At 40.5% G+C, this 24546-nt stretch overlaps 1 protein-coding gene across 1 annotated transcript; it reads left to right on the top strand.

Annotated features, from left to right (window-relative positions):
- The first annotated feature begins 425 nt into the window (after nucleotides 1–425).
- On the top strand, nucleotides 426–24546 carry RRP15 (ribosomal RNA processing 15 homolog). The gene is made up of 5 exons (XM_032989460.2): nucleotides 426–515; nucleotides 3851–4125; nucleotides 6028–6125; nucleotides 6949–7150; nucleotides 23937–24546. The coding sequence occupies exons 1-5, from the start codon at nucleotides 437–439 to the stop codon at nucleotides 24087–24089; spliced, it is 807 nt and encodes a 268-aa protein (XP_032845351.1). The 5' UTR covers nucleotides 426–436; the 3' UTR covers nucleotides 24090–24546.

The following is a 24546-nucleotide window of genomic DNA, read 5'->3' as shown; positions in this document are numbered from 1 at the left end:
GGCGGATGAGAATAACCGGCCTGAGCTTCGCCAGCTTTGAGCTTTTGCGGGCCACTCTCCACGCTTCGGACAAGAAGGGCTTTCTCAACACGTGGGAACCCGAGGCCACGGACCAGCATCTGGGCGATGATGACCCCAAAAAGGCCATAACAGCCTGAGGGGGAGAAGCCCTCAAGGTCTCGCTGGGCTTTGCCCGGTGCTGGAAGTAGCAGCCGCCTGACACCGACGGACCTCCCGGAGCCTGACGGAGGGGACACGCCTAGGCAGGCCTCTCGACGTGATTTATTTTTTTTCACTCCTGCAGCTTGTTCAGTAAAAAAAACCCCAGCAGGCCCCGCCTGCTTTGTCCCGGAAACCGCCGCCGCTCGCCTGCCCGGAACCTTTGGAGCCGGAACGCGGTTGCGCGGAGCGGGGGCCGGGCGGGAAGGCGGCCCTGATGGACGCTGGGAAGATGGCGGCCACCGTGTCGGGCCCACGTGGGCGCGGGGTTGCGGCGGGCGAGGAGGCGGACAGCGGTAACGGCGCTGCTTCCCCGGTGGCGACGGGACTGGGGCTTGGGTCCCCCTCTGCTCAGACGGGCTTCTAGGGCCTCGCCAGCCCCCACGCCTCTCCTCTCTACCCCTTCTGAGCCCGCCGGTGGGCCGCGGGCCCTCCTTTCTTCCTCTCCTGCGGGGTCGGAGCCGGGGGCTGGGCCCGGCTGGCGCGGGGCGGCGGGAGCCTGCCGGGGCCGCTGCCCGCTCTGGGGGGGGGGCAGCGGGGCCGGGGCGGGTGGCGTTTCCGCGGTGCTGTCGCTTTCGGTGGCTCTGCTGTGCCGGCGGCAGCTCCTTTGTTCTCTGGGCCCACCCGCATACCCCCCGCTGCCGTGTGGCGCAGGGGTACCCCTTCCTTGGAGTGGGGGGAGCGGTTGGGCAGAGCTCCGGGGTGCGGGGGGCTGTGTGTCTGTCTGTGTCCGTGCGGGCCGGGGAGCTGCTTCCTGCTCTGAAGGAAACCGGAGAGACACGCCGGTTGCAGTAACACAGAGTGTAAACACGCTCGTACTCCAGCCTTTACACGTGATTCTCCACTCGTTTTTTGCCACTTTGTGTGTTGTGATGGTATACCTAACTAGTTGTGATCTCCTCTTAATTATAAAATGTAATTGGATTTTTTTTTTTTTTTCCCCCCTCTCTATTTTGGGAGATGTCAAGGTTGTGGCCATTTGGAGCCGTAGCTCACAGTGGTTCTGTCTGGTTTGAGGGTCAGAACTGAACCCAAGGGGAAGCTTTGTGTGGGAGCTTCTTTCAGAACTCATTTCTAAATGACTGTTGTTTTTAGCAGTATGTCTACACCTAGATCACTGAGCAAGTTTAGAAGAATAAAGTGTAGAGATGCGTATCTCTACCCCTGCCCCATTTAGGATTTTTTATATTAAATCTGTGCCAGGCTTCAATCTGCAGTTCAGAATAGAGCCCGAGATCCTAATTCTGATAGAATTAATCTACTTGATTTACTTTGAAATACCTTTGCTTTATCTCATGGTGTCAACAGATCCTCTGATGTATTAAAGAATAAGTCATGGCTGGTTGTTGAAGCCCTGTTCATCTTTCTGTAACTGTTAAAAGCAAAATGTTGTTGGTATTATCTAGCACTATCCTCCCATTTTATTGGCAGAAAATATTATGTAAAGGAGACTAATATGTGCTTTTTCAATTTGCCTTTTTACGTCTCGTGTTTTTGATGGCTAACTGAAAGTTGGCCCTAAGAAGTGTGTGGAATTCAGGTTTGGACTTTTGGTAGCTGTTAGTTCCTATATGTATACAGCCACAAGTAGGCATTAATTCCTTGTTTAAACTAGATAGCAATATTGTAGCGCGGACAAAGCTTAGGGGTGAAAACTTGACAAATTGTTTTACATGGAGGAGCCAGGATGTGGTAACACTTCTGTGTATTTACATGGAATGGTTTGAAATTTTTTTTTTTTTTTTTTTTTTTTTTGTTGGAAATCAGGTTATGGAGACATACTGATATCATAAAGAGGATGCCATTAGTAGTTTCTGAATGTGTTGAACAAATTTGCCACTACTGAATTTCCAATTTATAGTAAGGACTGCTGGAAAAAAAAAAAAACAAAACAAACCAATTTATCCTGTGTGGAGCGTGACACAACACTCCGTTCACCTTGGTCATAGTAAAAATCATATTGATACAGATAATGAGCAACCATTCAGTAACTATTTCTCTTCCACATTTGTGATGTAAACATTTAATCTTGCTTCTTTCCGTGATGATATAACTGAATGATCTCTAAGCCTCTAAACATGCCTGGGTGTTAGAGGATTTGTTTTACGTTGGTTAACACCACTGTTTTGCTGCTCTGTTAGGCTTTTTTGCTGGATCTAAAAGGCACTTGGAGAAGGCAGAGTAAAGAGTTAGTCTTGCAACAGAGTATATGTTTAAGTAATTAAATAGGCAATTCATTGATAAGGAATGTCATTAATAGCTGTCTGCATGGTTTTATGGAAAACAGATGTGAGGCAGTCCTGACTTCATTCTCTTCATGATTTGGTTGATAAAAGGTAGTTCATGGGATGTAGTAGTGTGCTTTACAAAGTAAAGCATTTGGCTCAGTAGTACTTAACACTGTGATTTTAAAATACTCTTCAAAGTAGTGTGAGTGGTAGGTAGATGACAAACAGTCAGCTGGTATCTCAGAGTTGGTGGGATTTGTCCCCATGCTGGTGGGACTGTGGAGGTGTCAGAAATCAGCTTCCTTCATCTAGCACTTGATTTGCAGCCTTGAAAGTTGTATATAACGTAATTAATTTAAAATTTTCAGGTGACACAAGTATTAGTGGAATGGTAGTTAATAATGACAGGACACTTGTATGCTCTGCTCTTAATTATGTGGTAAAATGGATCCACTGAAATAACCAAACATATTTTAGCACACCCTAAACTTGCAGCCTGTTTCATTTAGTTAATCATCTCTGCAGTTAATTATTTTTGCTATTTGACTCACTGAACAGACTAAGGAGGGAAGTGGTAGATTCTTTATGTGTTTGATTTGCTGTCTAGGTGGCTGTTCTCCCTAGTCTTGCTGATGCATAGTTTCAAACTTCACTATTTAAAATTCTTTGTTTTTCATTTTGAAAGGGGCATAGTGTAAGGAAACTTGAATTTGGGGGTGTTTTATTTGTGTATTGAGAACTTGAGCAGTTACTTATACCAGAAAAGCTCAGTGCCTCTGGTGTCTTTTGATCTACCTGACAACTCTCTTGATCCTTTATTTCCCAAAGCAGTCTCCCCTCTGTGTTCATGATGTTTAGGTAATAGTATTTTTGCTGGCATTGTTTTCCTTGAGCAGATTTTGCTTTCATGTAAGAAATTCCCCCCTTACCTCCAATTTAATCTGTGTGGCTGTTTGCATTTAAACACTAGATGTCACTGTTGCAGCTTGTATATAAGCATGTACATACATACATATCTGCATACATATGTGTGTATATATGCATTTATAAATTATAACTTTTGAACTGGAAAATACAGGGTCTTTTTCCCCAAACTTGCCACTCCTAAACATCAAAATATTAATTGATCTAATAATAAATTTCCAAGGCTGCCTTTTCCCTTTTACCCAACCTCTTAAATCATTTTAAATCATCACTGAGATGAGCAAGGACTTGCACTGGATACTTTCTAATAAATTCATTATGGTGGTGTATTCCTGCTTGAGGAATTAATTGTAACAGCAAGCAGTACACAGCCCTGAATTTAGATAACATTTACATATGGAGCAAATTAGTAAGGATCTATCACCAGCTTAGAAACAGAACTCCTGATACTTTTTTTTGCTCCCTTTTTGTACCCCTAGATTCAGAGTTAAGCTCAGGACTTCCAGAAGACAGCTATTCTTCAGGAGGTGAAGCCCTGGATGGTGATGATGAAGATGAAACAGCAGCCCTTGGCCGTGTGGTTGAAGAGGCAACAAGCTCCAAATCTGGCCCAAGTGCAGGCTGGGCAGATGCCATGGCAAAAGTGCTCAACAAAAAGATTCCACAAAATAAGTCTACCATCTTGGCCAAGAATAAAAGACTGGAGAAGGAGAGAGAAAAGTTAAAACAAGAAAGGCTGGAGAAGAGAATGAAGGTGAGAAAAAGATGCAGTATTTTGTTGTGCAGTCACAGTCAGGGGGATACATCCAAGATCCCCTCAGTGGGGATTTGGGCGAGTGCTCTGAGACTGTCTCAGTTTTGGAATCCCTCCTCCACAGTGATGTCAAATGGCTTCAATTTTTTTACTTTCCAGACAGTCACGCTGTAGGGCTTTCTCCCTCACTGCTTTTTCTGGGCCATCATCAGGCTGTTCTTTGGCAGCAGAACTGTTCCAGTCTGTCAGCTTAGGGTGTTTTTGTTGTTGAGATGGTGAAAGGATCTGCTTTAAGCTTAGTTTTCTAAATGCTGTTGTTAATTTGGGGTATAATTCATTTTGTCGGCATTACAAGTTGAAATAGTTCTCTCTCATCAAAAGTGAGAGGGAGAAAGAGAAGAAAATTGCTTTCATTTAAATTCTGCTGCAACTTCCAAAATCAAAGGCCTCTAGATTGAGATTGCAGTAGTCATTGATGTGGTTGTGAATCATTGTTTGCTTGTCTCGATGATTTTCTTGGTAGGAGTTTTCTATTACAGCGTCCGTGCCCTAAATTGCTTCTGGTTCTGAAACTGTTATGAAGGCAACAAAACTATGTTGGCAGTTAAGTCATTTGTTTGTGTGTCTTTAGTGGAACTTTTAATTCTAGGCTGTGATTGATTTACCTTCAGGCTAAAAATACATTAATAGTTCTAATGTCTTATCTTACTGGTTCTGTTTCAATAGGATGAACAGGTTATCCACCTGACAGTCTGGGACATGCTGTGTTTAGGCCACGGCCTGCCTTTTAAATACAGAGAGTTTCAGTACAGCATCTGCTCAGTTATGGTTGTCCTATATACCTGTTCTCATCCAGTAAATATGTGGGAGTACTGCAAAGCAGAGGTGGGCTGCAGGTCCCCAAATTGACTTGTTTACCCTTAGAAAAACTTGAGAACAGTCTGCCTCCTATTAATTTCTTGCTGCTGGAAGCTACAATAGGGCAGTTCTTTTGATAAAAGCCCAAAATTTGGCCATAAACTCACAAATTTGTAGTTGTCTGCCTGGAATTATAAAGATGAGGACTCTGAAATTCCATGAAAGACTTCTTGCATAAAACAGACTTGATGCAACATCACCAGGCCTAGAATACTGTTAAATTGTTGAAAGCGGTAGGACAGAATATTTCACTACCTTACTTCTGAATCAGAGTCTGGGAATATACAGTGTTCTCCTATTGTAGCAGAAAAAAGCTGTTGGTGTTTTGGCCCCTGGTAATGGGAAAGTGGATCAGTTTGGTTTTGAAAGAGCTTCAAAAATCAGACAAAAATCAGTGTTGTGCAGAGGAGTTGTTCGGTAGGCACTTGTTGCTCTTCCTGATGTTTGAGTTCTGCTGGTTACAGACTTTGCCATGTGTCGCTGTTGGTTACAAGCTGTATCGTGATTAATTGAGTGGGGGAAGTCCAATTCCCAAGGTTCAAAGTGTGACATACCTGTCTTGATAGACCCAGGATTTTATTATGTATAAATTTCTCTGTGATCACCTTGTGAAGTCTTGTAGTGGAAAGCTGTCTTTGAATAATTTCCTTGTCCGTAGTAGTCCATGTGAAAGCATTTGAGTTCTTCTAGACTTGTTCTGCTTGTCTTGAGCTAGAGGTATCACCCTGGTGTGACTCTTTCCTAGTTTTTGTAACAGAAGGCAAGTGATTCTTTGAGATTTGACTCTGGCCCCTGGTGTGTCATTGCAGGAGAGTTGCCTCACACCTGTTGTCCAGCCCCATATTGGAGCTCCCCTAAGCCTCAAACCAAACTGAGCTTTGTTGATTTACTTTTTTTTTTTTACCTCTTGCTACATACTCTATCAGAGTATGCTGCATTCTCAAATGCTGCATATTGTTTCACATAACAATATTTATAATGCAGCTTAATAAAAGGCGGGAATGGGAAATGATGTGCCGAGTGAAGCCAGATGTTGTCAAAGACCGAGACAGAGAAAGAAATCTCCAGAGAATTGCCACGAGGTAAGAGTTTTTTCTGAATGCTTTCCTTAACTATATGTATATTGCAAAAAGGAGAAAAAGGGGAAGAAAAGGCTTGCGCAGGTAATCTGTTTCCAATCAGATTGAACTCTTAAGAACTGACTAGCCGGAGCCGAGTGGTTTATATACAGGTCTGCATTGTACAGTATCAAGTTCAACAAAAGATTTCAGAAGCTTTATGAAAGAGTAAAAATTTAGATGGGAATGTAATGTTTGCTTAGCAGAAGTGCTTTGTTGGATCCCCTCATTTTGGTAATTTAATTCTTTAATAATGCAAAGCAGTTGTTTCTACTCCTGTTTTTTCCTCCTCTGCAGAGGATTCGCCAGATCCACTTCTGTTAAGTTCAGTTGCCTGTTCTGCATTGTGGTAGTTTGGTCTCGCAGAACTAGTTGGATACCTTGATGTGCTGTCTGTGTATCTCCTTCCTCATTCCACTGCCTTGTCCCCCTACTTCAGCTGCTCTTAAGATCTTGCTTGAGGAATTTAATAACTGATTATAGGACAAGTAATATGTTTCTGGGAATGAAACATGCTCTTGCGCTGATCTCAGTGCCATGTTACCATGCTGACTTTAGGGTCTGAATAGTTATTTGTGGATTTGTTTGTTACTGGTTCCTAGCAATAAGTCTTTTGCATTGTAGTAAATGTTACTTCCTAACTGATTTGAGGTTCTGCATGACCATTTTGGGGAGCCAGAAGTCATCCATCGTCTGCACTGATTAGTTGCTTTGATAGAGGGTTCATTTCTTTAAAGGGAACTTGAGTTAAAAACTTCTTCTTTTGTTGTTTTTTTCCCCACCCCAGAGGTGTTGTACAATTATTTAATGCTGTCAGGACGCACCAAAAGAAAGTTGATGAGAAGGTGAAGAAAGCTGGGAGCTCTGACAGGCAACGTGCTAAACTGCTGTCATCTGTTTCAAAGAAAGATTTCATCAATGTTTTAAGAAACATGGAGGGTGCTAAAGGAAGCAAGAGTCCTGCTGGAAAGGCCACAAAAAGTAAACAGGTAGGCTTTTTCTGGGAGAAAAAAAATGCGTACAAAGTACCTTCTCAGTATAAGTACTGTCTGTTAATGTGCCTGCTCTTCAGAACAGATGTTATCCAAGTGCCTGGGTTTTTTTGAGACTACTTAAGAAGGGAGCAAGTAACTCTTAGCCTGTTTTCCCTGTTTTTTGAGTATCAGGGTAAATACACTGGAAGTTATTCTGATAAGACATCAAGCCTTGTGTACCAATAACTTGGTTTAGCTATGTGTTTAAAAAAATAATACGAAAAATTGGATTTTTTTCTTGGATTTTGCACCAATCATGGAACAAAATGCTAGATTTTAGTGGGCTGTGCCGTTCAGCATTTGGCCAATAGTAGTTATCAGCTCTTTAAAATTGCTAAAGGCATGGGGGCTCTTCATCTTACGCAGTGTATTCCTTGTGTGTACTTAGAGTTTTGGGCATTTCAGACTCACTTTCTCTGGATGATTATGGTATCTGGAACTGGAAGGCTTTGTCATACAATTGAATACTGCAACAGAAGGAAACTGAGGCATATTAAACATTATATGCAGGCTTTTCTTTCCCTGATTCTGTGTGTGTGTTAGGCTGATGTGCCTTCATTGCTGTTACGATGTTTTGGAAAGAAGTATTTTAACACATTCCACTTTTTCCAAACTTGCTCAAGAGAGACACAGTGTAGTTTGACTCATCCAAATCTTTATCGGTTCTTTCAACTCACCAAGTAGCTCAGGGTTGAAAACAAGTTGCTCAGACATACTCTTTCTCGTATTTCAGAAGCTGCACATTTTTGAAGTGTATTTGTGTTCAGGTTTGAACTTTGTGCTTGGTAGTGGGTGGAATACTTCTGTTGGCCGAGACTCACAGCAGTTAACTAAGTGCTTTTCTGTGCCAGGAAGAAATACTTTAATCAGTTGGGAGACAACAGTTTGTCATATGTTTTTTGTTTGTGTGCACTTGGGGAGCATGCTGAAACACTGCCTGGCGTGAAGAGCTCATACAATTTTCATGCAAGTGTAACATTAAAGTATTTCTTAAATTCTTTGGATAATGAGAACAATTTAGCTCGGTGCTGACACTTTATTTCTCCTTAAATAATTCCAGCTTGCTTGTGTGGGTGGGTGGGGGCCATGCACGTGTGGGGTTTTGGTTGTGTGTGGTTGTTTTTTTGTTTTTTTGTTTTTTTTCCCCCCTTACCAGGAATATCAGAACATTGTAGGGATAGCAGGGCCAACTGTTACTGTAGTAGACATTGAATCAATAGCTGAGCAAAAACTGGGACCTTTTTTCTTTGTGTCAGATTGTAGCAGAGCAATTAACTAATTACTTCATCAGAAAACATACATTTTGAATGTTTCTATACAATGCAAAAAAAGTCTTATTTTGGCAGCATCAATAACAGCATATTTCCATAAAAGTGCTATGGAGATGCTTTAGATGCTGGCTGGTTAGTGTCAGTTTTGAGTATTGATGTAGGTGCTGCTTTCACATTGCTTTTGAACAAAAACTTCACATTTTTTGGAGTTTTTTTGTTAATATAAGGCTATACTTGTAGATTTGGGTTTTTTTTGTTTGGGAAAAGGGGTTGGGGCTTTGGGTTGTTTTTTTAAAGTAGCCATCTCTGCTTGGATAGACCACCCCCTTCCCTCTCTCCCTTCTTGCATTTGTTTCAGTGACTCTCCTTTTAGTACTGAACCAAACTCTTTAATAACTGCTTTTCAAAGCTGTTCCTATTCTTATTTTCTCTCAAGAACATATTTTACCCATTTAGCAGGCTCCCATCCTTGTAGTTGTTGATGCTTGAGGTTGAGGCCAAAATCTGATCTTCAGTCTCCTCCTCAGAATTACACTAACATTTAGCCACTGAGCAGTACTGCTGGCCTTCAGTGCTGTATCTCTGCTTCTTGGTCTTTGAGGGTTTTTCAGAGGGTAGTAAGCAGGAATGAAGCTTTTGGGTGGTGAATTCCTTGCAGTTGGAGTTTGGTAGATTGTTTGTGCCATCTGAAAGCTTTTGTTTGTTTTGTGGGGTTTTTTGTAGCAGCCTGCTTTCTTTTTAGCAGTTGAGAGTATGGCGTGTATTTAATTTTTTAAAAAGAGGGGAGAAATACATTTATTTATCTCAACAAAAACAATGGAGGAGATGCCAATCCCAAACTCCAGGCAGTCTGCCATCAATTAAAATGTAGTCCAGAACAATAAAAACACTACCCCACCCACATAAAAGAAGCAATCATCAGGAAGAACAGCAGAATAAAGTTTTACCAGTGAAAGCAAACATTTCTTGTCTCAAGCTTTGTGCTATGAACTATGAAAGGAGACTTGACTATTTCTGAGAATGGGCAAATGCTTTTTCTTACTCTGCAGTTGTTTTTGAATACAAAATTTGCTGCCATATTTTCGAAAGTTTGGTGGCTTCTTCCAAATGTCAGGGGTTGTTGAAGAAACCCTTTATAAAGCTCTGTTGTGGTTGACTATTTAGTCAGATATATGTATGAGTGAGAAAAAGAAACTAAATACGCGGTAAAGGCCCATCTGTATCAGTGGGATTTCGTGGTAGCACAACCACTTAAAGTTTGTTCTCTATTTCCATCAGCTTCATGCATTGATGGGAAGGACGGGTAACCTGTGCCCTGTGAGAACGTTGTTTATAGTCTTTGTATACTTTAGCCATTGGCCTAAATAGTACTTGGGGAACACCCACCCAATGTAGCTATGAAAGAAAGACTCTAAGGCTGTGAAAATTTTCCTGTGCCATGTGAAACTGTAGTCCTTCTTGGGGTTTTGTGTGCCCAGATGGGAGTAATTACTTTTCTGAGCTGGAGCCAAAAGTTTTACCTTTCATATCATTAGCTATTTATCAAGGTATTTCTTAATCCTTGCTGAGCCAGCTGACTTGTGTAATATTTTTCCGTTTTTTTCCAAGGTACTGTACGTGATACTTGCCTCTGAGTAAGATCATCTGTTTTCCCTCCCTTCACCACCTTATCTGAAAGCCTTGCAATGTGGGAGAAAAATGTATTAATTTTATTAAAAAAAAAAAAAAATGTTTGTTGTGTGGGTGGTGTTTGGGGAAGCATTTATTGGGAGATATCATAGTATGGCTTGGGTTGGAAGGGACCTTAAAAAATCATCTCTTCCAACCTGTGCCTGCCATGGGCAGGGACACCTTCCACTAGACCAGGTTGCTCAAAGCCCCGTCCGATCTGGCCTTGAACCCTTCCAGGGAGGGGGCAGCCGCAGCTTCCCTGGGCACCCTGTGCCAGTGTCTCACCAACCTCACAGTAAATAATTTCTTCTTTCTAACTAATCTAAATCTACCCTCTTTCAGTTTAAAACCATTGTGCCTCATCCTATCTCTACACCCCCTGATAAAGAGTCTCTCCCCAGCTTTCCCATAGGTCCTCTTTAAGTACTGGAAGGTCACTACAAGATCTCCCCGGAGCCTTCTCTTCTCCAGTCTGAACAACCCCAACTCTCTCAGCCTGCCCTCTTAAGGGAAGGGCTTCATCCCCTGATCATCTTTGTGGTCCTTCTCTGAACTGGCTCCAACAAGTCCATGTCCTTCTGATGTTGCGGGCCCCAGAGCTGGATGCAGCACTGTAGGGGGGTGTCTCATGAGAGCAGAGCAGAGGGGGAGAATCCCCTCCCTCGACCTGCTGGCCACACTTCTCTTGATGCAGCCCAGGACAAGGTTGGCTTTCTGGGCTGCGAGTGCACATTGCTGGCTCACAGTTTTCCATCCACTGATACCCCCAAGTCCTTCTCTGGAGGGCTGCTCTCAATCCACTCATCTCCCAGCCTGTATTTGTGCTTGGGATTGCTCCGACCCATGGGCAGGACCTTGTACTTGGCCTTGTTGAACTTCATGAGGTTTGCACGGGCCCACCTCAAGCCTATCCAGGTCCCTCCGGATGGCATGCTTTCCCTCCAGCATGTCAACTGCGCCACAGAGCTGGGTGTCGGTGAGCTTGCTGAGGGTGTGCTCAGTCCCACTGCCCTTGTCACCAACAAAGATGTTAAACAGTGCTGGTCCCAACACTGACCCCCGAGGAACACCATTCGTCACTGCTCTCCACTTGGACATCGAGCCGTTGACTGCAACTGTTTGAGTGCAACCATCCAGCCAATTCCTTATCCACCGAGTGGTCCATCCATCAAATCCATGTCTCTCCAATTTAGAAAGAAGGATGTTGTGCAGGACAGTGTCATTTGCTTTACACACGTCCAGGTAGATGATGTCAGTCATCTCACATGAGAGCTTTCGGTCTTGTTCAACACAGTCCTTCCAGACCAGATTTTAATTTCAGTATGTGTTGGTTGTATCTTGCAGCTTCCCACCTGTTTCATACTATAAGAAACATTATTAAACTACCGGTTGTAAAAAGGTACATATCAGAGATGTCATCTTTCCAGCCCTAGAGGCTGAAGTCCTCTTTTTAGAAGAAATATAGAAGTAGGTAGTGGCAGTAAAGGATTCCTTGCAGGAATCCTTTGTTTTCTTTAGGTCTTGAAGAAACTTCTGGGTGCTCTTAAAGTTATGGGTTAGGGAAGTATCTTTGCTTTCAGGGTTGAATGAAGTTTCTGATCAGAGTTGCACATACATGTTGGCTGATGTAGTGAATTACATGAGGTCTTGAAATCTTAACTGTAAGAAACAGAAGAAATTAAGAGTTAACATTCCCTGAACAGCCTCAACTCTTCTCTCTTGCTGCATGTCAGTTACAAGAGGGTTGTTCAGTACCAGAAGCTCTGGTCTTGACTTTTTCTTGTCATTTATGCTACTCCCTGTAATGCATTACTTCTGGGTAAAACGTTTTCTAGTAACATATAAGTAACTGGCATGAACGTTACTTTTTGTGGCAGGCGTAACCTGCACTCATCAACCTTGAATTTTGAATTTGGCCTTTGTAGCATGGTTTCTGAATCCCCTGTGTTTTCTTCAACTTGTAAGTTTTCTTACACCAGATTTGTTGGAGAGCATTTCAGTGGTAGGAGAGCAGGATTTCCTCATCTATTTCAGTAACCTTGGTCCAAATTCTGCAAGGTAGTTTTTCTGTAAACTGTGCTGACTACATGACTTGGGGGTAAAATTTGCTTCCTGTGTTGTGATGGCATCTGGAAATAATTGATGTATGGGTCTGAAAATAGTACCTATTCTAAAATAATTTATTGATGGGAAGCAAGATGAGAGGAGAATAATAAAAGTGCTATTTCATATCAGCTATTGCTCATATGGGACTTGAAATAAAATGCTTTTCCAGAAAAGTTCCTTCTGCCTGAAGTGTATTTTATAAAAGCTCCTAGTGTTTGGTAAGTAATTTGTAAACACAGTGATTAGAGTCAGGTTTTTTGTAGGTTCTTCTTTTATTCATAGGACTTGTAATTTTCATAAAAATTGTAAGCAGTAGTTTGAAGATTGTTCAAGGGGACGAGGAGTACTACACTTCTGACTTTGACTGCTGTTCTTGCTGGGACAGCAGAAGTGGCAAGGGAGCTTTAATTTTTCAAGTTAGATGGGGGGGGATAGAAATGTGCTTTCCAGCTTACAAGTTACAGTCAGATAATCTAACTTATGAGAGTGACTGCCTTCTTTTTCTTGCAGCTGCATAAGTACTGGCCATTGGCATGTTGATCAGCTTTTTTCCAGTTTCTACAGTGTAGAAATGGGGAAGGGGAGGAAAAGAAAGGATTCTTTTAATCCATATACCTGTTTGGAGGGACAGCAGTCTGAACAATTGCTTCAACCAGTTGTAGGAAATAGCTTGTTTCTGAAGTATGGATGAAGGCATAGACAACTTCTAGAAATTTGGTAAGGTGTATCAACACTTCTTTTAAAAGGAAACCTTTTTTCTTAGGTGATAATGACATTGCAGAGTAGCAGAAGCTTATTACTACAGCTGTTGTGTGCTGGTTTTATAGAACTAATTGAAGGAGTAACCAGGCGTGCATGTAATCCAGCAGATTTGAGGGGGCAGCCAAGTATTAATTTAGTTCAGCTGCAGCCAGAGTAGATGTGTTCTCCCAGTTTTAATAAATGTCTTCCCATCACGTCACAAACTTTTCATTTGGATTCCTTTATAAGTCATGCATTTGTATTTGCTTTTCCCAAATATGTGTGTATTCTCTTGAAGGTCACCTCATATATGTTTAGAGCTGATGCTTCTAATGTAGTTTTTGGTTTTGTACCAAAATATTGCTGACCACCTAATTGTATGCTGTATTCTGATTTTTATCCTTAGGAATAAATGCAGTGCAGCCTGACACCAGCTTGCTATATCCTAAATTTCTTGTGTTCTTTAAGGTAAAGAGTTGTTGTGCAGTATTAGTTGTTGTTCGATAGTGACAGTTTTACTTTAAATATGTTTACAGGAGGATGTATTGACTTACCTAGTTTGGGTCATCAGCAGGGTTAGGTTTTTAAGATGTACAAGCTCAGTTCCCTATCTGTTGCCATAGCTGCTAACACATACCTGTGTTAATATGGGGATGGAGGTCTTTGTCAATATTTAAATATGTATTTGATTGATAGATATCAAGAACTTGACACTGTGAGTTCAACTCCAGATAAGAGGATTAAGGGCTGTGTGATGGCTGTATTTCACTAGGTTCACCCTTTTCCCCTGTGCTTTTATCCTGAAATTTCCCTTTCTGCTGTCTTTTTCAGGTACTTGATTGGAAGTCAGGAAGGGAAAAAGACTGTGATTTTGCGTTCTGTTTCCATCAACCTCTTTTTCTTCATCCTCTTCATGTTTTATGTTCCTGAAGGTTCTGCACCTGAGGGGCAAGCACGCAGCCCGGTGTCCAGGTGCCTGATGCAAGAGCAGCCCTGACAGCTGCTCGCACAGAAAGGCCAGTTCCCTGTTTGTCATCACGAGTCGTGCATGGCCCAGTTTAATGCTGTCCTCCATGATGCAGATAATATGTGATAGTGAGGACAGATACTTTACGAGAATTTGGATACAAAATGCCTATTGTATCTACTTAAATGATGACCTCAGGTTTGGAGACGGCAGTCCTCCAGATGTTTATAACTTGGCTGGATCAGGGAAAATGACCATGGAGATAGCAAAAGACATGTTCGCAGCTCCAAAATACATCCTTAACTGATTTTTAAGTTCAAAAAGAATGAATGATGCGAGGTTTTAGTGGATGCCTATAGGAAATGTCTCTTTCTTCCTTAGAGCTATAGACAAAATATTTTAAGTTTGTCTTTCTGTGAAAAGGGATGAAGTGATTTTAGTTGAAACATCACAAAAGCCTTCAGAATGAAGCAGTTGAAGTTTGGCAAATTTTGTATGCGAACATAAACAGGGACTTGTGATTGAAATGTCAGGCAATACTGGGACAGCTTCATCTGTCATATTTCAGAGTAACTTGCCTTGCTATTTGATTATTAGTACAGAAGGTACTGTTTTCCCAGAAGATGTTGCAAGACTTTTTTCAGCAAAACTATGTCTAAAACAACCACATTTGAAAAACTTGTGGTATACATCTTCTTTTGATCTTCCTGTAAGTATACAAAGCACAAAAAGTCAAATCCTATTAGACTTTTATCTGCTAAATTGAGTTGGAAGCCTTGTAAAAGCAGCTCTCCACTTTTGGCTTTGTTTGCAGCTGTTATAGGCAGGGCAGTGTACTTAGAGAAAAATATATCTAAACGATTCATACAGTTTTCTAAAAAAAATGTTCTCTGGAAGTAAGAAAGATTAGGTGGAGCTTGTCTATCTGAACCAGTTTGTTTCCCCTGCTTGAGCATTTTCTATGGGAAATTATCTTGAAAAGTGATTCCCTTACTTTGAAGTTTTATTAAGGTATAAAATGTTCTGATTTCCAGAGTGTTGAATTAGCAGATGTGTATTATAAATGACCTTTGTGGGCACCTACTCATTGGTTTATCTTAGTAAATAGACTTTTCAGGAGTGGTGGGTCAAACTGCTTCCAGCTTCCGATGGTTAGAGGGTTGCTGAATTCAGTACTTTTCTATGGGAAAATCTGGCCAGTTTTTAATGAGTGCTTGAAATGTACTGAAAGCTTAGAAAATACCGTGTTTTGGGGTTTTATAATAATAGTAGGTTTAAAAATTACACTAAAGCTGTCTTCTTGGAAAGATCTGACCTCTTTTCAGTTTGTTGCTGAACCCTGGACAGTGTTCTGCATGTGGTCTGTGTCATTTCTTCTCCACCTGCAGGCATTGGGAAAACTCATACAGAAGTGTAGAAGGAGATGGAAGGGTCGGAAATGCAGAGAAAGGGTAAACAGATGGCTAAAATAGGGATTGGGATTGCAGATAGTTTACATGTTCCCTCTTCGGTTTTAAACTGATTTTAGAAAGCGGCCTGGGAGTTTTGAGGGGTATGGTCTGTTCTTTAATGAGCTTGCCACTCACCCACAACCATGTGAGGGGAAATTACAGGAATATGACATCAAAAAGACTTGGATTTTCAGACATTTAGGATATGTTGCAGAAGCTCTTTAAGTAAAAACAGGGGCAATAAGGGTAGAGAGGATTAGCCAGACAAGCTGCTTAGTAGTCATAAAAACTTCAGTATTTCATATTTAGTAATAAAAATGCACAAAAGCTAATTTGTTTTGTTTTTGTTTTCCTCTCTCCCCCTCCTGCCTCAGTTTTTTACATCCCTGTACTTTTTTTGGGACTCAAATGTAAGTGGAAATCCTTGGTCAGGAAGAGGAGGCTTTTTATTAGCCCCGCTTCTTCCTCATCAGCTACTCTGAGAGATGATTTCTTAACTGCTGGACATGAAGGACTTGGTCATTACTGTAGCCTTCGTTATTTGAGACAAGCTTTTGGGACTCACTGTGTTATGCCTCTTGCTGAATCATAATGAAAAACAGTGGACAATTTAAGCATCATTTGTAGGAAATAATCTGAGTCACATTCAGATTATTCAAAAATATGCAAACTGCTAATTTATTCTAAAAAAGGATCAAAAAATGCTGCAAACAGCTGTGGGCCTGAATGTTTCCTTACTGTGCCAACAGGCAAGCTTTTCTAAAAACCTGGAGAAAATTTTAGGTGCCCAGCTGAGATGATGCATAAGTGTCTTGCATAAATGGGTGACATCTGAGAAAAATCTGTTGTGACTCGAAAATGTTTGTCTAGACAGTCGAAAGACATTAGTACTTCTGAGAGATAGCACGTTTAAGGCCTTAGTCTTGACTGGATGCTTTTTACTAGGAACTCTTGCTGTATCTGCATATTTTCCAGATACAACTCAATGGTTTGGGAGCCATGCAACTTGCAACAAGGATGTTGTGCATCTGTGTAATGTTTAGGCTGATCTTTAAACTCTGTCATGTCTTAATTATTGCAGGAAATACACATTAAGAAATGTAGGACCAGCTGATGGAGAGAAGTCTTTTTTTTTATCACTTGTAAGAAGTTGTGTGGCATTTCTTTCAGGGTTGAAATGCTAAGTATCTAGAAAAGTTCTTTCTTCCTTTATTTTGAATCCTGTCCAAATGGAAAACTTCCCAGTTCATTATTTTCCTTTTAGGAATAACAATGGAAACTGGTAACGAGTCATCCATATAAGTTTGCTCTTGGTAATTAACCAGTATGCTTTTTGGTACAAAATGAACAATATTTTGCAGACTGGTTACTTGAGGCTCGTGATTAGCTAGCATGGAAAGCTGTTCTTTCTGACGGACGGCATTGTCTTTTCCAAGTCAGAATTATGATTCAGCTACTCTGAATACCAAAACTTGCTATACAAATTTTTGTCTGATAAACAATGAAAGTGTAACATACGTTGCTTTAAATACAAAAGTCTTGATCATATGTTGTTTTCAACCACAATACTCATTGGGTCTTTATGTCAAGGATTAATTTATGTTAGTGCTATGCAGTCTTTGCTCTAAGGATCTTATCCTTCAAGCAGATGAAATACGAAAGCAGTGTGGAGACTTACAGATGAAGAAAGGGTAGGAGTAACAGGTGATGGTTAACAGTATTACTGTTAACTAACAGATAGATAGCAGTACTATTAAGACAGTAGTAGCCAGTATGGTAGGCATACTAATTTCACCATCAGTAGTGTAACAGCTGATAAACAGGCATTGCAGATGTGAAGGTGAAAACATGTAGATGAGTATGATGAAGCAGTTTTGTTTTTACAGGAGGTAAAAACAGCTATGACTGAAAATGAGCAGTGATGGCATACTGAAAGTGTATACTGTCTGGAAACTTTCTGTCCCAATGTGTTGCATGATAGCCTAATACATGGAAAGTGCTATTTCTCTCTTTCCAGGTTTCTTCTCTGTAATAATTTGCAGTCTACCTTGAGCTAATTTTTATTCGGTTCCTATTTAAAAATGCTTACTTATGGACCTTTTTTCTTTTTTGTTAGTGGAGTGTTTTGGCTTGACAGTTGGAAAGACAGTGAAGTAATTACTTGATATTCACAATATTGACATTTTTTCTTGTATTTTACAGAACATGAATTATAAATTACAGAATATATTCCACAGGGGGAATTGTTAGTATGGGTAAAGGTAACAGTTCATACATGTGTTGTAACTTAACTAGAAGATTGTATCATTAGGTGAGGCTTATTTTCAGGTGAGGTTTTAATTTATGAGTTTTTATTTTCTGTGAGTAGCTCCTGGGTGTAGCATGCCCATGCTGTTTGTCATCTCATTAATATGTGTAAAGGGAATCTCGATGCCAGTATGGCCAGCCAGTGTTTTGCAGCATCATGTGGTCAAATTCCATGTGCAGTGGAAGAATTTCCAAGACGGCTGCTATCAGAGCTGGAACACAGCACGGGCTGAGGAGTTCCAGAGCACCCTGTGTGCAGAAGGGCCCTGTGTTACACTTGAATTCTTAAGAGTTTTGCTTTTTCTGACAGAAATACTGATCTATGAGATTTCTGATGAACTAATGCTGAGGAAATCTGTTCTCTCATAAGATCTTTCTGTGATTCTTCTTTGCAAGTGAGCATTTAATAACAATGCTAATGATTTTTCTTCTTTGCTTAAGTCCAGATGATTGCTTATTTTTAGAAATTCTGTAATTCAGTTCTGACCCCTCTAAGGTTGGGGCATGTTGAAGCCTCTGTGTGCCAACCCAAAGCATTCCTTCTCATTCACACATCCCCAGTTGTAGTAAACCCTAGAGGAGGATGAGAAGATGGGGAGATTCCTCATGCAAGTCATTAAGCTCTGGGTGGTCTTCTGGCTGTGTTTAAAATGAAAATCAGTATTTGTTGTGCTTGTAGTAATAATTCCAGTGTGTTACTTGCAGAGAAGTTTGAACAGGAACATCAGGTTTCAAAACACACTGTAAAAAAAATGTAATTCTTAGATTTATTTACTAGAAATGCTAGTGCAGATTCTGGTGTGCACAAGAGACCTTGTGGTCTGAGTAAATCTCCTGTGCCGCTGTTGATATCCACAGTATAGTGTCACTTTGAATATACCAAGGCAATTTAGTTCAGTCGGTCTAATTTCTCATTCAGAGAGAGGATGCAAATGAGTATTGAATAACTCTCACCCTAAGGTATAAATGATTGTACAGAATTATGCTTCAGCAGAATAGACTTCTGTTGTACGGCTTGCATGTTCTGCAAGCTTGAAAATGCTTCCAAAGTGAGTTGCTGTAAGACTTCAGCTCAGAAGTTTGAGATAGTAGCAATATAGGATATAGTCTCAGTTTCCAGATCTGTGGGTATTTGTTTGGGTTCAGGAGTACATCAGAACCTTTCTCATAGTCAGGATCTCACCATAATTCAAACCAGACAAAGTGACAAGCACCACTGATACCTAAAACCAAGTATCATTTTTCTGTAAAAATCATTACATTTTGTTTTCTGCTTACATTGCTCCTTTAGATACTTAGTTGCAGTTTTCTTTATTTCTTCCCAGCCTAGAGGAACCTTATTTTCTTAACCTGTGATCTTGGATATTCCTGAAAACAAATTTAGGAGAAATTACTATGCTGGTGTTCTTTGTTTTCCATTTCTTCACCATCTTCTACCAAGAGATGTTTTTGAATTTTTTTTTTTTGAGATTTAACACACCTCAGTGTATGCCTATGGTGGGTATTTTTTTGAGCTAGGTTTAAATAGACTTGCTTGGAGATAAGAAACAGAATAGCAGCAGTCATTCAGAGCAAGATGCAGACTAGCAGGGAAGGTAACTGTCAGATATATGCGAGAATGCATTTTGGCAGTTACTCTTTTAACTTCTTCGTCATGACAAAAGCCTCCCTGTATTTCAAGGTCTTAGATGTTTGTATTGAGTAAAACGGAGGAACCTGGGGGGGCAGTTCAAATTAATTAGACGTGTTAGAATTGTTTTCTCAGGGCTTAAAGTTGTTGCTTGAGAGATATTTATGTTAGAAATTCCTTCCCTGACAGGTACAAATAAACGTTTATTGTATGTGATGGTAAATAGAGAGATGCCCCTGCAAGCTCTGGCATTTCATCTTGTGCATGGAGCAGAGGCGTGGGAGCCCAGTGTGCTGATTGTAATTCCTAGGTCTGAAAAAATGTTAATTTGTTAATACCCTGCAGCTACTGTCTTCCGGACACAGGCTGTAGGGGAACCTCTGCAGTAATGTAGGTATGTTTGCTGTTTTGCAGATGCAGGAACTGGGGTATGTTCAAGTGACACGAGCTAGTGGAAAGCAGAGTGAAATGCCATCTTTAATCTGCGCACTCGGGTTTCAAGACACATCTTTTAATGCTGTTACTTACCAATAAAGCATTATGGTACTTTGGTCTGCTTATGCATAGGGTTCTGAAAAACTGACAAACTTTCCTGCCCTGGTTTTAGGATGTTGCTGTGCCAGTAAAGCAACACATGTAAATGACAGCAACCTGTGACTTAAACTGAATTTAATTCCCTTAAGTTTTCAAAGGAAGCAGGCTTTGCGCTAAGGCGCTTGTTTGCAGGCTGAAGCAGCTATGTGCAGTTACACATATCCTGGTGCTGCTTCTGACAACTTCAGAAGGGGGTAGAGAGGATCAATCTCCCACCTGAGTGGCAGTGCAGCTTGCCACAACTCCAGTGTTGAGTTTGGCAGGTCTCAGTGGAAGATACTTACTGTAATTTCATTTATTAAGAGTGAATTATGTACCCCAAAGTTGTGCAGTGGTAAAGAAGTGAACAAAACCAGGGAGGTTCCTAACTTGACCTTGATCATATAGCTGCTGCTGATGCCACAGGGCTTTCACAGACCAATTCCTCCAGAAGCATCCAGGAGGCAATTCCAACCCACATCCTGCAACAGATGGCTGTTTGTTCTAGTTGACAGACCTAAGCTTTGTTGGTGGGTAGGTGGGTGGTTTTATTAGGACTTGGCTAAGGATTTCAGTTCATCTTGTGCAGATTTTAGAGGGTATGTCCTCAAACCGGAATTAGTTTGGGAAGTATGTCCCCACTACAGAGCCCTACTTGCGGCAGACTTGAGCTAAGGCTGTACTAGCTTAGATGGTGCACCAAGCAGGCAAGATGGTGTTTGTTTTATTTGTATGATCTCATTTCAGCTGGACAACTGGTCTGTCCCAGCAAATAAGTATCTACACTACCGTCACCACACTGTGCATTTTGGTCTCTCTTATTTTCAGCTCATGGTAACAAGCGCATCACAATGTACCAGTGACTCCTGAGATACTTCACAAACTGCTGCCTCAGATCTTTTGAAATAGGTTGCCACACCTTCAGCCAAAGAACAAACCCATCCAAAAAAGGAGAGGAGAAAAGCAACACAGGAATTTTTCACTCCTTGCCTTACTAAAGGATCCACTTCATGTAGGATTACACACTAATATTTATATAGCCTGCTTTGTTTTTGTTGGGGATGTTCAAAGGGGACTTCAGTGTTGTAGTGAAATGTGGGAGATGTGGATGAGCAGCTGACTGGAAGTTCAAAAGCAGTTGTATAGAATGAAAGCTGGTTTATTTTCCACATGCCAAGAATCAGTTTTGTTTTATTTAGATGAAACCAGATTATGGCATTGAAAATCCAAGTGTATTAACATTCTTACATAAAGCAAGTTGGGAAGCGATGTTACAGTTGAACTAATTGTTAGTTATACAAATAGTCTTGCTGCATATTTTCTTAAGACTCCAAGAATGTTTTGTGATACAATACGTTTGGGGAGTTTTTATTCTGAGGGGAAAATAGGGCAGTAAATGACTTAGGAATGAAGATATTAAATGTGGGGTTTTCTTCACTTGAGATCACGCTTAAAATTGATTAAATATTTGCTTTCAAGCATTTAATCTTCATCTTTGAGGCACAGACATGCTACCTCTGATTTTCTTCTTCATCTTGTTGTAAAGCTCTATTCAAACCTTTGTGGTGACTTACATAGTGAGTAATGCTATGTAGGATCAGCATCCCTCTTTTGTTGAGGTCCTGCTTTTGTCCTGTTGTTCGCTTGACATAACCAGAAAGAAGGGCTAATGATTGCTGAGTAGTAGCTTGTGATGAATTTGAGCGCTGGGCTTTTCAAACCCTGAGCCTTTCACTGTCATTGCTGCCAATAATTACTGCTTCTGTACTGTTCAAAAAAAAAAAAAAAAAAAAAAAAAAAAAAAAAAACAAAAAACAAAAACCCTGTTCTGCGCATCTCAGGGAGGAAAAAAAAGGAATCTCTGTTGGTTTTATTATTATTGAAAATAATAAAATCGAATTTTTTGTAAGGAAGATGGGATTTTTCCATTTAGGTATTTCAAATTTAATGTTGTGGCGTGTTTAAACAGTGATTTCTAAAAGGTCTGGGTTTAAAAAAGAAAAAGCTTCATGACTTTTGTAATCTCTTTGACCTTTTTCTACTCTGCAAAGGTAAGCATATAAAACAACTGAAATACATTTTAAAATGGGGAAAAAAATAAAAAGGTACCCTCCCTTTGTGTCCCAGAACATAGTACCTGTGTTTGTACTAATACAAATTATTCCCATGTGAACATCTTAAGGTCTGTCTAGGGACATAGTTTATCTGTAACTCTTTAATTCCAGGTAATTGATTACCCTGTCTGAGATGATTTCAGGCTTTACTGGGTATAGCATTTGAAGTGACTCACTGCAAGAGTGGAAGGTGGTTAGGAGTCATACCTTGGGGAAGAAGGGGGTTGCTGGGATGTGAGAGGTACTCTTAGGAGTTGGCATTAATGAGAGCAGCTGTGAAGACAAAAAAAAAAAAAAAAAAACACAACCCAAAACAAAACACAGCGCAAACATCTTGAGGAACAGCTGTAGAGTTTCTCTTTTTCTTGAACTGGGGCCTGGGAAATTCCTTTTGGGAAGGAACGTGTTAAGACTTGTTACCCTCTTTTTGTGAGAATAGTCTTTCAGAAGGAACTGCAGAAGTCACATTCAGCATTTCTCCTTTGATTACCTATTAAAAATACATATCTTGTTTGTCAGACTTTTTACACTCAGCTAACTTCTCTTGTTTTGATACAGTGTGTTAGATTTACAGTGACGGGCCTGCATTCTCTGTTCCTCATTTCTCCTGCTATTAAATTCTATATGCTGCACTCTCCCAAAGATTGCACAGACATCAGCTTAAATATGCTGTGGTTTTACATATCGCATATTTCTAGATGCATGACAAAGAAGAGGCATGGACAAATGTCCACAGCGTTCATACATATACTGTGGGTTTTGCATCTGGTAGGCAAATCTGCATTGGCAGAGGGTGCTGTAACCAGTGGCCCCCATCCACTGTAGGGTATCAGGAGTTGGTAATTGCTTAAACTAGGGTGAGTCAGTTGAGGTCTGTCCTTTTGAGCAGGGCAGTGGGGAAAACACCTGAGATGCCTGTATTATTAACTTTGTTTCAAAACCCTGCAAAAAATAAATTATTATTTTCAGTGCCCCTGATTCCACTTTGATAGGACAATTTTTTGCTTGCCTGCTGGACACTGAGCCACGTTGTTCTTCAGAAGTATTTTGCTACTATGACTTAAAGTACTGAAATCCTTCTTCAGTACGTTGAACAGGTTTTAGTATTTTCCTTCACTAAGTGGGAATAGCTTCAAGCTGTTATTTAAAACTGCTGCCACAGGATGGGGCTGTTGCACTGCCCAGATATGATCTGTCATCAATTTGAATTGCAACCGAGCACTGTTTTCAGTGCTAACCCTAAAACTACACTCCTGTCACTTTTCTGTATTGTTCACCAGTCCATGTAGTGTGGCCTCAGTTTATCCACTTTCAAGAGGTAGGAAATTTGAAATAAGGTGTTGTTGGCTTGCTAAGCGTAGATCAACTTTGTTTCTTTTAGAGTCAGCTTTGCATCACATGACAAGCTCAGGTAGTGAGGTAATAATCCACATAAAGGGGATTTGGTTCATGTATCGCGGAATATGTTTAATATTTAATTTGAGGTTTTTTAAGCCTTTATTAAATCCATATTTGTGTTTTAGAAATGTGCCAAAAAGTGTTCTAATGAAGCAGCACCTGGGGGTTAATAAATGATATCATGAATCCATTCTGATTGCCAAGAAAGATTTTAATAAAGGAAGCCATGCCCAGGGTTGACTGTTTCATCCATGAGGAATAATTGTTTTGTTTCCATATTTCTTTTATTGGTTGAGTAAAACAAGTTTGCTTTTTAGCATCAAGTCATTTATAATTGTCCTGCATGTCTCTGTGTACCATTTGCATAAAGATCGAGCCCTCAGCAGGTCTGCCTGTGCAAATTGTAAGAGTGTGAGAGCTATTATTTTGATTGCATGAAGAGCTTCCATCTTTTACTGCCTTCCACATTCATCTCATTTTCCTCTGTTTCCTTTTCTCTTCCCATCATTCAGGGTAAAGTGAAATCTGAAGAGGGGCCAGGGTGGAATATACTGCGTGATGACTTCATGATGGGAGCATCTATGAAAGACTGGGACAAGGAAAGCGATGGAGAGGGCAGTATTGAACAAGGAGGTGGTCTGAAACAAGAAGATGACAGTGACTGAATGAAACTGAAAACCATTCAAGATAATGTTTTATCTTCTTAACTTTGTTTGGATAAAAAGTCAGCATTCTGTGAATGTACAACACTTGGAGGATATTTCTTTTTTTTTAAAAAAAAAAAAAAAAACAAACTTGCACAACTTTGGAGTGTTTTCTCCTCTGTGTCAAACTTTTATTTAATATAGCTTCATTTGCTATACTGAAATCCTGAAATATTTTCCAAAACATGTATAATTTTCAACATATTTCCAAAACATTTTGTACAGTCAAAATAGTGGCACCTGCCCAATGAAAGAAAGATTTTGCCAAGGTCATTAAAAGTTTATACATTAGTCATGGCAATTGATGTATTAGTGTGCTTGCATTTCCAAATCAGTGTTGCACTTTGAAAAGTTGTTAGCAATTCGCAATAGAAATGGCTTACAATAAACACAGAAATGCCGTCACCTTGTAAAGTTA

Source organism: Tyto alba, unplaced genomic scaffold (genome assembly GCF_018691265.1).
Source record: "Tyto alba isolate M040663 unplaced genomic scaffold, T.alba_DEE_v4.0 Super-Scaffold_16, whole genome shotgun sequence".
NCBI lineage: Eukaryota > Metazoa > Chordata > Aves > Strigiformes > Tytonidae > Tyto > Tyto alba.
This window is presented reverse-complemented; position numbering and strand designations above follow the sequence as displayed.